The 15,892-nt window shown below is 43.2% G+C and overlaps 1 protein-coding gene across 1 annotated transcript in view; it reads left to right on the top strand.

Moving 5' to 3' along the window:
• The window catches only part of TECPR1 (tectonin beta-propeller repeat containing 1), a 386,389-nt gene that overhangs the window by 142,865 nt on the left and 227,632 nt on the right, over positions 1-15,892 (top strand). Inside the window, exon 9 of the mRNA XM_078665166.1 lies at positions 6,957-7,102. Coding sequence (XP_078521292.1) covers positions 6,957-7,102 — 146 coding nt within the window. The remainder of the gene's footprint in view (positions 1-6,956; positions 7,103-15,892) is intronic.

The raw sequence follows: 15,892 nt of genomic DNA, 5'->3' as shown, positions 1-15,892 counted from the left end.
ATTGAGGTCTCATCTCCCCTCCTCTAGCGTCGGAGGTAAAGATGCCCCCCCCCCCACTTTCTGGCAATGTTCCGCTATGCTATCCCTGCCGCAAGGGCCAACCACAGTCCCTCATACATGGACCAGTCAGAGTCACTCGTAATCTTTAATAGTAGCCACTTTGCATCCAGAGGGACTGTCATTCCCATTACCCTGGTCATAGTATCTGTGACGTTGTGCCAGTACTGCGCAATCGCCGAGCATTCCCATAAATTATCTATGAAAGTTCCCTCCCCCTGACATCCCCTGGCACACATAGCTGTAGGGATCCAGCCCCATGTGTGGAGGTGAGTGTGCGGGTAGTAGGTGCAGTGTAGTATCTTAAGTTGTCCCAATCTAAATTGGGAGTGTATCCCAATTCCTCTGGGGCTCTGGCTTGCCGCCTGCCCCTCCTCATCATCGATAGGCCCCAAATCTTTAACCCATGTGTCTCGGAGTGTTGTCAGGGGGTCTGGTACATTATTTATCAGTTTGCAGTAGATTGTGGATGTTGGTTTCTCAACAGTTCAGTACCTTTCTGTAAGTAAGTGCACTGTAAGTATGTCAGATGCGTCGGTCTGTTCGAGTATTTCCAAAAATAACAATTTAAATAGTACTATTTTATTTCTTTTATAGCTCTACTCATCCCAATGCAGGGTGTCAGAGCACTTTACATAACATACACATTATACATTGATAATAAATCATGTAAAGTATGTAAATCAATGTATAAGATGTGTTACATGAGGCGGTCAGGGTTATAATGTGTAGGGGTCACATGTCCTTCATAGCTCACTGTGCTATATTAGAAAGATTTCATTTTATGAACTGCAATTAACAAAATGATCTCCGTGTTCAAAGCAGTAACTTACTTACCTAACTATATAAAATAAAAATCTCTCATCTGCATGTTACGCGATGTGCTTAGCAAGAGACACATTAACCTGCTATACTACTTTGATTCTAATCTGGACTACACAAAACACAGATATCTCCAACAAATGCTTTAACCTCTAGAGTTATCTCACCATTAGTATTATTCCCGGAGATTTACTGGGCACCTCTGTTACAGATGCCTTAACCCCATAAAATATTTTAAAATGCAGACTTTGCAACCAATTAAGCACAAGAGATTTACTGCCATGGTACTCGTTGCCAATTTCTGTGTGGCATGGTTTTGAACAAACAAATGTTTTTAGTTGAGGCCCAGATTTTGCATCGGGATTGCACCACATTTTTGGCACAAGCCCAAAGCAAAATCTAATTTGTCAAATCTCATAATGTGCTTAAATGTACTCATGATATACAAGATAAACATATATGTGATGTCTTAATATCTGATGTCACTTCCAGAGAGATCACGTCCTGTGATCCCACATGCATTGCCACACATCGTGACATCATGTGCTATGGTGGCACGCGCCATGATGTCTTCTGCAAACTACCTAACTTGGTTAGTCCCCCCACTTCTATTTTTTAGGACTTGTGACCTGAAGGAGGGGATGGTGGTAGGTGGAAGGTGGGGGCGAAGGGGGGCGTTAGTCAGTATAATCGTGTGTGCAACTTGTTGATTACTGCACAGTTATAAAGTGCATGAGTGGCCAGGAGAGGATCGAATTACAACAAACCATGGTGTAGGCTTGTAAGCAGGATCTGTGGCGGGAGAGTGGACGCCACTGTTGATGCCACTGGTCTGGGTAGGGGTGCCTGCGCCCTGCTCCGGGGCAAGAGTAGACAGGAAGCAGGGAGCAGCTTTGGGCACCAGCGGGTCCCCTCTCTTCTGGTTTCGGGACCCAGCAAGGGTGCATTTAGACTTGCAAGACTCTCGCGGTGCACCAATTTAAAAGTAGAGAGTTATGATTGGCCCTGGGATCTTTATTTCCCTTGGGCCATCTCACTCCTGCGGAAGTCACAGTCCCGCAAGCAATCAACATGAGAAAAATGTTGCTGCCAGCCATTACAGGACTCAGGAACTTAGCATAGCAAACAAATACTCTCAGACACTTTAAACATACCTATTAGAAAGTGGAATATTCTTCTAAAACACTTTCTATTGATTTAAGACTGAAAAGGAATGATTACGAGAAAATAAAGTGCAGTAATAATGCAGCAACATTAATTTATGTGCTGCAAAACTTGCAAATCTATGCCGCAATATCCTGGTTGGTCTGTGTTTACCTTTTTAATCTGTTCTTCTTTTGACCCAATGCACACCTGCCCTCTATGGCTCCTAAATCTGAAAACTGTCTTCCTTGTCACTTTAACATTTGCCAGGAGGGTTAGCTAATTGCAGGCACTTTCAGGTAAACCTCTCTATATAATCCATTCTTCCCAGACAAGCTGGTTCTTCGAACTAAAGTAACCTTTCTACCAAAAGTGGTCACACCTTTTCACATCGGGCAAAATATCACCCTGCCTACCTTTTTTTCTAAAGAAGAGGAGAGACTCCACCTCCTGGATCCAAAAAAGAATGTAATCGTGCCATATTGATCGAACCAAAGAATTCCAGGTGAACAATTAACTCTTTTTTTGGATTTGCCGGGGCAAAGAAAGGGAAGGCAATTCAGAAGAGAACTGTCTCTTGATGGATCACCCTCTGTATAAAGATCTGATACATAGTGACCAAGAAACAGCCTCCTGAAGGCTTACGAGCTCACTCTACCAGAGCTACAGCTGCAACGACTGCATTGGCTAGAGTAGTCCCGTTCCTGGGCATCTGTCAGGCAGGTACATGGGCATTGTTGCACATGTTTATAAAACACTACTGCCTTGATAGTCGTGTAGCAAGATGGGCATTTTTTTTTACCCATTTGATCCTTCAGGACTTCTTCGTTTAAAACAGTTCGCAGACCCACCTCCAGGGAGTGATTGCTGTGGTATCTATTCTAAAGTATGGAATCTGAGGCTAGAAGTCTCTCTTGGCTGAACAAGTTACTTACCTTCTGTAATGCTTTATCTGGTAGAGACTCTATCTAGTTGAAGATTCCATACCAACCCTCCCATCATCTCTGTTCTCTGGCACACTGGTCATTCCTCCTCAGCTTGGCACTTTGCTTCTGGTGCGTAAAAACTAGTCAAGAACTGAGGTCAGCGCGCTGGGATGGCGCCTATATAAGCACCACGCACTTCACTTCCGGCACGGGCGATGCAAACGACACCACACAGAGTCGAAGGACGCCACCTAATGGCACACAAGGGGGATTGCTAAAAGATTTCTGGATCCAGTCTGACACCTGGGAAGGAATCTGCGACTAGATGGAGTCTCTACCAGATAAAGCGCTACCGAAGGTAAGTAACTTGTTCTTCCAGTGAGCCACTGATTATGGAAAACATTGAGATAATGATGGAAAAGCTGGAGTTTTTGTAGCCAGTAGGGTATCACCTGGATTGCTTTGCTATTTGTCCCAATACCAGGAAGAGGCTTTCAAAACGTGTTATTCTCAAATGGTATGCTGTTATGGTACTGGAGCTTATAAAATGCACTGTAGCCATTGCTGTGGCCTCTCAAAACTAGAATAAATGCCTCAGGAGAACATTCTACCAATCTTGTGAAGGTTCTGTAAGCTTGAACACAGTTCCTCCAATAGTTGTTCATGTCCTAAAGCTTTGCTTCTGGTCCTGTTCCGATTTGAGGTTGTGTCAAATCAATTTGAAAATACTTTCTACCCAGTTCCCATATCTCAGCATCCACTCCAACTTCTAGGCTTTCTGTTAAGATAACAGTATATTGCTGGATCCATCGGGCCTCAAATGTAAATCCAAACACCACTCGTGCTTGGTTGCATAAACTCAGTAGTGCACCCCATGTGTTGCATTATCTGCCTCTTTGTCTGCGTCTTCGGGATTTCAAAACCTCAGACTCCAGGTGATACAACAGTGTGTGCACATCCGCATACAATGTAAATAACAAAAATAATATCACCCCTCCGATCCTTGGAACGTGGCTCGTCTCTGAGCTAGTCCTTTGTTCCAATTGTACAATAGGAGGGCGAGCGCCAAGGGAGCCAGTTCAGCTGGTTTGTGTGCGTGCGGCTTCAGGATCTTGGCTCTGAAGATGAGAGCAAAGACTTTGTGTGAGCTGACCAAATATATAAATGTGTTTACTGAGCCACCTTATACCGAGGCTCTCTGTGTTTTTTTTGGCAGAGGAAGGGTGGCAAATCGAAAAATTAAAATTGCTCATTGAGGCGTTGTCAACGAACTACGAATTTGATTTCCACATACAGAACTTAAATTATTATTTTTATGCCTCTTTGTACTGCAGACGCTTATCCTTTGCTACAAGGAAAAAATAAATATATATATATATATATATATATATATATATATATATATATATATATATATATATATTATGTTACTGAGATCTGTTTAATGTAACTATGATTGTTTTATCAGTTATTTTTGCATTTTGTAAAGGTTATAAATAACTGTATACTGTAATGATTTACAATATTTCTTGCGACATGTGCACTTTTTGTTACTACTACACTGACCCTTGGGCCGTGACTCTGGTGTAACTGCCTGAAAGTTAAAATTGTATAGTACCACCTTGGCTACTGCTACTACACGTAGTGTAAGAAGGCTACATAACAATGCAACGGCTCCCTTGCAAACCTCTTTTACTGCTGGTGAACTTTAATGAGCACAGACGAGACTAGAGGCATTTTGATTCTGTAGATCAATAGTTCCAAAACTTTATGAAACCATGACCCAATTTTTATAACAACAATCTTTTGCGACTCACCTAGCTTTAATGGACAGGAGGCAGTTGATTTTTTAATGTATCTAAAGCATCGCACCGTCATTTACATTCAACACATTTTCCATTGAAATAGCAACTAAATTTGCACAGACATGCAGTTTTAATGAATGTGAATATTTATGATTTGTGCATCACAAGGTAAAGTGTCTTGATTTGTTTTCAGCCTATTAAAATCTTTGTTTCCATCACACTTCAGAATTACAAAGGAAATTGCTTGTTTTTGCCTTCCTAACTGCTGAATGTGTACAGTTCATTTACATGTATTTACATTTTGTTGTGTGTTATAAACAAAATCCTACAGCTTTTCCTATCACACTTGTTGTACCCCAGCATAACTGTCACAAAATCCACTTTATTTTTCTTCTCTGACTACAAAGTGAGTGGAGATTGTAAACCCCAATCCACTTGTTAAAAAATATATAAGCAACAATTTGTTAGAAGGCATAGCCTGACATTTGACTTTTGCCTTTGAAGCTCAGCAAATACGACAAGATAAATGGAGAATTAAAATTGCTTGGACTTTCGTGACCCGCCAAAAATCGTCTCCCAACGGTTTGGGAAACTCTGCTGTAGATGTGTTAAAAAATGTACTCAATGGCATCATTTCCCAATAGGACTGTGCAAGTCTCCTCTTGTTTTTATGTAGCATTTTCGGAAATCATGTTTTTCTTGCAAGAACAGAGTAGCAGATAAAACAAGTGGTCTACAGAAGAAGTACGTAAAATGAAGGATAGGGAAAGAAAAACAGGAAAAGAGAAAAGGTATGAAAATCTGAGTTCTTGTGATTCATAATCTATCACAGAGCTATGATCATGGGAACTTTACTGCGGGGAATTGTTCATCTTGCGGATGGCGGGCCATAATCCTATGTTGGAAGGGCTCTAGGATTTCATTTGCACCTTTGCTTGTTCTATTGGGCCATTATTTTTCTTGAACCCCACTTTTAGCTGTACCATACAAGTTTAATCTATTATCAAATTCTCCAAGTGGCTGAAAAGGTTTTTGTCTTCCAAAGAGTCTGTAAGGGAGATGGGGGATAGTCTGCATGGGTCCCAACGGTGCCTTGTTTAAAGGTTCTGTGTACAGCCTGTGGCTTGGTTTTAGCATCAAGCCACATTGCAGCAGATGAGTCCCCTTTGTACTCATGCACCGGCCTTGGAACGGCCAAATTTCCATGGTTATAAGGAGATTGTGCTCTTTTTGTCTAATACATTTTTTTGATGCTTCTTCAAACTTTGCCTGAAATGTGCTTATAACAGTAGCCCTTCTGAAAGACTGTTTGTCACCTTAGGTGACATCACTCGAGAAAACGAATCTGCAATGCACGTGTTGCTCATTGCGTGGTCTTCTACCGAGTTTAGCTGTTACTAGAGTTGCCTGCCACCATTTGAAAAATCTTGCTTTTCAATCTTATGTCGAGTTTAGAGAATGGGATGTGCAAGTAAGTTACTTATCACTGGGTCTCATTTACTGGTAGTTTAAAGTCTCCCACCTCTCCTTTCTTCCTTCAAATTTCAGTCTCCCTTCTCCTCCCATGTAAGTGGCCCTCGGGTGTAGATGGGGAATCAAGAAATACAGTGTGGCAACCAACAGTGCATTGTAAATCTGTACTCTGCGATCAACATGTGTCTGGCTCCCAGTGCTGTAGCCTGGTTTAGCAAACTATGATCTGGAGTCTCATCCTGTGGTTCAGGACTCTGTTGAACGTCAAAAACTACGAAAACCACAGTCAGCAACTTTTTGTTTTTCTTTCCTTTTTGCACTGTGGAGCTATTTATTCTGGATCTGTGATCCATTTTCAGGTTTGTACTTTGAAGCTTTGCTTTACGTGCACAAATCAAGTGTTTGCAACAGCTGTTTTACCTTCAAGTGATGACATTGGCACGTCATATTACTTAGTTTCTAAAACTTTTGGAGAGATGACTGCTATCATTATGCTATTCCTAAAAACATTTGCTAAACTACATATTTTAATGAATATATTGTCAATAGACAATATATTGTTATTATTACTATGGTTATTGTCACTGTAGCAAATAGGTCTCGGAATATTGAACCAAACTTTTCTGCTGTCCTAGTCTAGCTTCTCCGTGAGCCTTCTTTAAACGTAACTCCCACTTCCCAAAGCCGTGCTGGAATACCACAAACATTTTTTACTTTTTCTCTATTTCAGGTCTGGGGAATTGGAAGTGATGATCGATGTATTTATTTCCGTCAAGGAGTTACGCCAAGTGAACTCAGTGGGAAAACATGGAAGGCAATTGTAGTTGGGAGAGAGAGTGATCGATCGCATACAGCAAGTTCAACCAGCCTTCTAAGGTAACTTGTCCCTCAGTATCTTGAAGGTGTGTGAGTGGGAGGATGTGCACTCCTCTGGTCTTCAAATATATTGAGCCATCACTGTTACCTCAGCCATTTTGGAAAACAAGAGTATCAAAACTAAAAAGATCCTTCTTTGTCAGACTGCACTGATTGACCAAATATATTACAACAACAGGAAGAACTCCTGGGGGCCTCATTCTGAGTATTCATAAATTTGTGCTGTTTTATGACACCCGGTAATTACAAATACTAGAAGGTGCAGTTCTTAACTTGTGGTCTATCAACTCCCCAATATGAGTTCTGCTCTTCGGGATGGATTGTAGCACTAAAATAGCACGTTTTTCCCATTCCACATGCACAACTTGAATAAATGAGGTAAAAGACGTGGTATTAGCACACCAGTTGCAATCCAGATTAGGGTGTATACTGAAGTTTGTGCCACAATCAGTGTTGCTGAAGTATACAAAAATGTGATGCATGGAATGCTTGAATTAACCTCAGCCACTGGTAATTACCAGGACCACATTCAGGTCCATTGTTATTTTGCACACCATGCCGTCTCAGTCTTGATCCTGACCCAGTAGGAACAGTGCAGCCCAAACTATGAGACCATGTCCTCCGTGACCCGGAACGCAAGCAACCCAAGACCGGTTTTGTCCTTATTAGGGCTAGCTTGGTTCCAATGGCACACTGTGCACTGAAAAAGTGTTGAAAAAGTGATGCATGGAATGTTTGAATTAAACTCAGACACTGGTAGTTATTCGGGCCGCATCTCAGTCCATGTTATCTTACATAAGATGTCACTTCAGTTTGGAGCCAGTTATATGAAAATCATTCTTGACCCTACTCCAGTAGGAACAGTCCAGCCCGAACTGCTTGGCTAGGTTCTCCCGGAAGCAGTACACAAGCAACCTAAGACAGGCGTCGCCCTTATTTGGGCTCGAGTGGCACAGTGTGCATGGGTCATTCGGTGTTACCAGCCCTGACTGAATGTAGGCCTTAATGTTTATCTCTTAAAGCAGGTGCAGCTTCCTTTAGAGGGTATTGCATGTTAAAATAACAAATCAGGAGAGGGACAATCATTATTTGTGAATATCATGCCAGCATGCCTACAGACCTTGGCAGGCAGTTGTAGCAAGCAAGTCAAATATCCTGTTGAACACTCGTCAAAAGTACTACTGCATTGTGCATTTCTCTGCAACCTTCAGATTTCTTTGGCTGACCAATTAGAAGGGTCTTCTACTGTACCCAGTTGCTGAGGTGGAGAATTGTACATGTTATGATCTGCTCTAGAGAAAAAAATAATTTCCAATTCTATCTTACAACTACTTATTATTCTGTATTAGTTTAAACTGTATTTTTCTTTAGCCCGTTTAATTCCCCTTGTTTTATGTTTTCACTCCCCCCTGTCCACTCTGCGATACATCCTGTGTCTTGTAGAAAGCCTCATAAGTCTGCCATTTTGTCGATTCTTTTCAATGTATTTGACTCCACATGGAATGGGGCTCTGCTCCTTTTCATGCAAATGTTATAACATGCTGATGACAAGGCACTTCTGCTGAGGTGGGACCCTGCCTACATCAGGTCTGTAGCCAGCTGGGGGCTTGTCTAACTAACGTTCTTTGCTTGGTGGCTGCAAAGTTCCTGAAAATGAATGAAGACAAAACAAAGGTGCTTGTCATTAGTTGTGATGCTCCTTGTTACAACCTGCCTTGTAAGGCGCTGCACCTGTACGACTAAACTGGTAAAGCATCTCAGTGTCACCTTCAATTATGGCCTTTATTTTGAAGCCCAAATAGAGAAAACCTGGACCTCTAGTTTTTGCTGAACAAGCTCCTCTGGAAGACTGTACACTTAATCCCGATTCAATGAATTGCCGAGGTGATCAGTGCTTGGGTTGTTTACCAGTTGGACTAGATGAAGTCCACCTACCGAGGCCTACTAGACGCAGAACTCCTAAGATTGGCCAAAATATGATGGTTTAACTGGTATTTTATCTCTGGCAATTCAGTAACGTCATGGAGGTGAGACATTGTCTGCATTGGCTCACCATGAAGCAGGAGATCCAGTACAATGTGATATATCTGATTCTCCTGGCCTGCTATTAATCAGAGTATGGGTTCTTAAGGTGCATACATGTCAATGCTGTTCTCAAGGGTTATGGCACTAGGAGATGCAAGCCTGCTGACAACAGCAGTATATAGCACCATACCCACATGGCTTCTGGGAGCCCACGGATAATAGAGCAGTGGCTATCACTTGTTATGTATGTAGGACCAGGCAGACAATATGAGCACAAGATCTGCCGTCTTGTCCAAGCCCTCCTGTTGATCTCCGATCTGTAACTCTGGCTAAGGAAAATGTAGCTGCACATTAGCCAGTTGCAAAAGTGAAGCATTATTTTAATGAATCAGGCCCTTAAGCCACAAACATTTGCTTAGCCACTTAGTTTGTAGTTCTCCCTTAACAGCCTATCATCTTGTTAAAATACACCTCTGCTGCCCAACACAATGGGAACCAGAATTTATTGACGAATGGCGCTTCTCTGTCAGTGTCATGTCGGCTCAAAATGCATTGATTCACTTGAGCTTGATTTCTGGAGAGAGTGGAGTGGTAATGTTGATTCTCTAAGTTATTGTCTACCATGCTGAACACTACTGGACTCTTCATGTCCAGGTCTTAATTTCCCCCTAAGAGATTCAGTCACAATTATTCCTATCCCCTTAATTGCATCACCTACTCTGCTGCTTTCAATGTGAGTTTCATTAAAAATTACCTACATTTTCCTGGACAAGTGATGTTTTTTTTCTTTTTGCAAGGGTGCTAAATTTTAATACTGTGTATAAATGCCAGTTATGTGATGTTTCCTATATGTATAAACTGGATGATTTTGCGTAGCTGTGTTATGTCGGTGTCACGATTGCATGAGTCTAGTTTAGAGGAAGCATACATTTGCCCAATGCCATTTACAGATTTATTGTTCAATTCAAATCAAATGACTCTTCTACTAGTGACAAAACTGAAATCCCATTCCTGGGGCTTGTCAGTCCTATCCCTTAGCCCTATCATGAAAAGAAGAACTTGACTACCAGCAGACACTATGATAAAAAAACAATAATTTGACAGTATTATTTGACTGTGATGGATCTTTTATCCGCCCTACCAATATTTTTTGTAAATCAGAATTTCAAATTTAGGCCTACTAATGGGGTATTTCCAATGGTCCACTACTCTCACAAAACCTTCCTTATGCTTGCTGTTGTTCTGTCCTGTTTGTGTTATTGCAATATTTATACATTGATCTCCCAGAACATCTTTCTCAAAACTTAAGAGAGTCCTAAGCAATACATCTCATCTGTTGTTTAGCTTAAAGTGGCACATTCATATCACACTGGTCCTGCAATTTCTCCGATGGCTTCAATTTAAAAAAAAGTGGGCTTCGAAACTCATTGCCTTGTTCACAAGTCGCTTCATGATCCTTAACCAAACTATCTTGCATAACTGTATGTCACTTGCCACCTGACTTGGAGCCTTAGGTTAGCCAACTTTGGAGCCTCCTGACAATCCTACCGTTTACATACAAGGGATGTGGTGGCCAAACGTTCCATGCCCAGTTCTCCTCACTGTGGATTAACTGTAACTTGGATTGGAAAATGATTGTTTCAGATTCAGAAGATGCTCAAAAACTGTCCTCTTCATTCTGGCTTTTTTGGGAAAATAATCCTTACAACATCCCTCTCCAGCTTGTTCCCTAGAGCTGTACTCTTTATCAGGCTCTCATGGATCTTTCTTCCTTAAAGGTTTTTTTCATGTTAGGAGGTTGTTTATTGGCGAGCCTCATCCAACATTCTCCCTCTTTGTATCAGTGGATCTTCTAGCACCCCCATAACTAGGTAACTGCAAATGTACTATATAGTATTCTATAACCTCTGTAAGTACCAATACCTGAAAAAGCTCAGAGATCACTGCCAGTGCTATAACATACTCTACACACATACATTAATAAATAAACATATAAAAACATCTGTGCAATGCTTACAAGCAACTAGTGCTTAGTCATTATTTGAAAATTTGACTAAAAATGAGAAATACTTTTTAAAAGGTTCCGTTTTTGTGTTCTGATCTGGGCTCGTAAAGAATAAGAAGATAACCAAGAGAGCCCTGCTACATTTTTGCAGCCTTAATGTTAAAGTTAACAAAGGCTAACAATTGAGAGGCAGTTTGCCTCCCATCACCATTACCACCATGACTTTTTATTTGATATTAATTCAAACAAACTTATAAACAACAAGGAAAGGAGTTGTTGCCTAGATGAAGGTGCATTGACGTGACTGTAGGCTTATTTATGCACACTGCTGCCTTATTTTATACACCCATGCGAAGTGTAGGTACGCAAATTTGGGATCAGTGGGTCTAAATTTAAAAAAAGCATGGTCCAGGGTGTGCGGTTAATGTGCTGTCTCCCACAAATATTTATAATTTCAACTGACCTTGGCAGTGTCACTTAACCCAAAAATGCACCTAATTCTGTGAAAAGTATTTCATCCTCTTTTTTGCACACATTGAAATATTGCAAATGGTGTGCACCCTAATTATTATTCATAACGATCTGTCTGAAATTGTTATATTCTGGTTTCCGGTGTCGATTGTACACCAGTGGCCATATTATTATATGTACGGTTCTGCTTTTCACGATGGCTGGAGGGAGGTTCATTCGATATCAAACAACTTCGGTTAAATAAAAATATGTCGCTTCGTAGTGCTGTTGTTTTCTTAACATTATGAATAGGAATGAATTTATCTAAAAAATATTTTCTGGGGATGTGTCTAAGAAGGACGTTAGCTCAGAGTTCCTCTCCAAAGCTCCCCACCCTCAAAGCTCATCTACAACTGTGTCTCCCACCCCTGGAGGCTGTGAAGATGTAGGCGGGCCCTGTGAGTGGGTGTGGGCACCCCTGAGAGTCATGGGCCAACCTTGAGCCCGACGAACAGACTCCCCCGGCTGGCAGCGACCACCACCTCTCTCATGTGACATGGTGCCACCCTTTTTACTGCCGTTGTCTGCGTAGCCACGGGGTCCAGAAGAACCTGCTGTGCAGCTGCCACCTGTGCCCTCACATTTTGCTGCTCCCTGGAGCCTGAAGAGACCATTGCCACGCCTGATCGCTTGTTGTGGCCCCCCCATTGCCTACTATGAGGAAGCTGCGGGGAACTGTGAGTGGGAGAGGGTCCTCAAGAGAGGCTGCAGGCCATCCCCAAAGTTGGAGGGCTGCCGCCTGCAGCAGACTGCGACTGCTGTTACACCTCTGTGGCAAAGCACTGTCATCCGGAACGCCGTGCTACGGAACCGCTTGCGCCCAGAGGACACTGCAGCTGCCGCTTGTGCCCCACACGCCTAGCTGCTCCTGAGTTTGGTTCCTAGTGCCTGAAAGCACTGTTGCAGGGTTTAATCACTTGTTGTGCCCCCCCCCCCAACCTGAAACGAGGAAGTCGCTAGGGGCAAAGAGGTTGGGGCCCGCCAGGAAGCTGCCATGATCTATCGGCCAAGACTTTGTTGGCTGCAATCCCCTACATCGGATGGCAACCTACTGGGGCTGGCCAGGACTCCCACCCCCCATCTGACTTAAGGGGAGGCCTCCTGGAGACGCAGCAGGTGTTAGTGGGCCCTGACATGTGGCGGGGCTCCCCACCCTGTGGATTTGGCCATTGTGGACTGGGTGGGCCTCGTAGAGAGAGTGCCCACCCTGGGCATGTAGAGCCTGTTGGACGTTTGAACTGCCTGGGAGGTCATGAGTTCCTGAGTCCGTGGGTGTCCTGGGAAAGGTGAGGGGTGCAGATCTCTACCCTTTGCTCTGCCTTCTGCGAACTTGGGAACAAATGTAGAGTATGAGCACGAAGACCCTACCTGCTGTGATCGTTGTGGTTGAGCTCTCCCGTCTGTGGTCTCCTATTTGGCATGTATGCTGAACTGCCGGTGGCAGTCTGTACCGGGGTGCCATGGCAGCTAATAGGGTAAAGAAGAAATCAATATTGAAAGACATGGTCACAAAAGTGGCTGTGAAGAAGGCTGACCCCCTCATAGAACCTGCCGCTGATATCATGGCGCCATCGGAGACGGGAGCCAGCGCGGATGATCTCCTGGCCCGGTCGTTTATGGCAACCCTCTTTGCCAAGCTCCGTGAGGTCATAGCAGTGCTCCGGGACAATGTGGTGGTGGACATCAAAGAGGTCAGGAAGGATGTGACCGATCTTGGCAATTGGGTAGCGAAATGGAAACCGATGGGGATTCCGGCGAGAAGGAACTAGAGAACAATAGAAGGAAGCTGGTGGAGCTCTGTGAACAGCATCTGGACCTGCAGCTCCATTTGGAAGACTTGGAGAATAGATTGTGCTGATCGAACATTTGCATTAAAGGGGTTCCTCTAAAAGCTGATGGTGGAATTGGAGGCCTACGTTAGCCATTCATTCTGCCATGTACATCCAGAACTGACAAAAAAGGAGATTGTGCTCAACCGAACACAAACTGGAAATATCTCACCTACTGGATGCTACTCGTCCAGACATTCTTTTTTTAACGGAAACATGGCTATCACAGGAATTGGCCCCTGATATTTTGGCGGCACTTTCCAACAATTATTATATCCTGCAGGCAAAATGCCCATCAGGAAAGGTTGGAGGGTGAGTAGCCATTATACGTCAGGAGCTAAAATTTACTTCATTAACCCTGTCAGCCCTAACCTTAGTAGACAATTTAGTTATTAAACTGGAGTCTGTTTCGGTGCTCCTAATTTGTGTACTAGTATATAGGCCCCCCGCCCCCGCAGAATATGCGCCTGTTCCCACACTCTCTGGGTAAGCAGATGGCCCATTTTATAACGAACCACTCAAAGATTTTGTTGATTGGTGATTTTAATTACTGTGCCAATGACACCTTGGGAGGTCCTCATGCAGGAGAACTAACTGACCTAATTAATGGGTTAAATTTCACTCAGCTGATAACCTCTGCCACTCACATTAAGGGACACACCATAGACCATGTCTGGACGGCTAACCTCACAGTGTCTGCCTTGACCGTCTCCCCTTGTATATGGTATGACCACTATCTAATACAGTTTATTATTAATAATATAAACATGGTCAAGCAACCAGCCGCCAAAGGGACTATGGCCAGGTATTGGAACAGTATGGACAGAACTCCCTTCCAGAACACATTGTCAAACACAGTCCCTGTTACCCAGCCTTCAATCACTGCCAGTTAGGAAACCCTCACTGCATGGTTAACAGCGGCCAGCAACAAACATGCCCCTCTTATGTCAGTGAGATCTGCAAGGCGCCACAAACCCAGAGATGGTTCTCTGCTGATCTAAAAACACAAAAATTAGCCCTCCGTCAATCCAAAAGGAGATGGAGACGTAGCTATTACCCTGACAAAAGAGAGATTTATTTAGCCCAACTTAAGCTATACAAAGAATCAATCTCTACAGCCAAATCCACGTACTTTTTTTCAAAAGTTCTTCCAATAGGACAAAAGAAATATTTTCTCTTATCAATGAATTATCGAATCCCAGCAGAGTCACAGTAAAACCAATAACATATCAGGTAAAGAATCTTCCCAGGCCCTGGTGCTGTTGGACCTGTCTGCGGCATTTGACACAGTCGATCACAGCATTTTGATCAATCGTGTCCGAGACGCTGGCCTTCTTAACTGGATAGGGCCGTTCCTGGAAAAGCGTTCCCAGTCAGTCCGCCTCTCCCAGTTCACAGCACCTAAAATGAGTATAACATGCGCAGTACCCCAGGGTTCCTTGTTATCACCTCATCTGTTCAATCTATATCTCCTGCCATTGATTCAGACTTTTAAAAAAAGGAAGGTGTGTGCGTTTAATTATGCAGTCGATCTACAATTAATGTTCACCATTAATAATACTCCTGAATCCGAGTCTGAATTCCAAACCACTATGCTGCACATCCATGATTACCATTTAAAACTCAGTCCGGACAAGACCGAACTTATCCTGATTGGAGGTGCTCAGAACCCATTGAGCTCCCATTTTTGGCCAGCTGAGTTGGGCTGACCTCCCATCCGATCCTCCTCAGCCAAACGTCTGGGGGTGATAATTGACAGCGACCTTACCAGGAAAACCCTAATTGCATCAGTTACATCGGCCTGCTTCCTTCAACTAAGGAAGATCAGTAGACTCCTTACTAGGGAAGCACTAAATCAGGCTGTCCTTGCCATGGTGATATCACATTTGGACTATGCTAACTCTCTTTGCTTTGGCATTCTATCGTACCTCACAAGGAGATTGCAACTGGTGCAGAACCAGGCAGCTTGATTGATTTTCCAGCAACCTAGATGGCAACAGGTCTCCCCACTCACGAGGAAGTTACATTGACTTCCCATCCCACAATGATCAGCTTTCAAGGTTGGCTGCCTGATCTTTAAGTCCTATTATGGCCCTAGCCCAAAATTAATTTCCAGCCTGATTCAAAGGCATTTACCTACTCGCAATCTGCGTTCATCTCACATGAACCTTTTGGCCGCATCCTCCTACAAGCTAAAGCGACAAGGCTGCTGCAGGTTTGCACTGCTGGCATTTGGGTTCTGGAATTCGCTCCCATCTGACCTCAGAGCTTGCACGGATCTCTTGAGATTCAGAAGGCTCCTCAAGACATGGTTATTCACCCAAGCCTATGACTGAATCTAAGCATATGATAAATCAATAGGGCTCCAGCATATCCTAGAATCAGCGCCAATAAACCAATCAGTGTATATGTGCTTTACAA

Source organism: Lissotriton helveticus, chromosome 10 (assembly GCF_964261635.1).
Source record: "Lissotriton helveticus chromosome 10, aLisHel1.1, whole genome shotgun sequence".
NCBI classification, from domain to species: Eukaryota; Metazoa; Chordata; class Amphibia; order Caudata; family Salamandridae; genus Lissotriton; species Lissotriton helveticus.
Note: the sequence above shows the minus strand (reverse complement) of the source record. Positions and strands in the feature narration are given on the sequence as shown.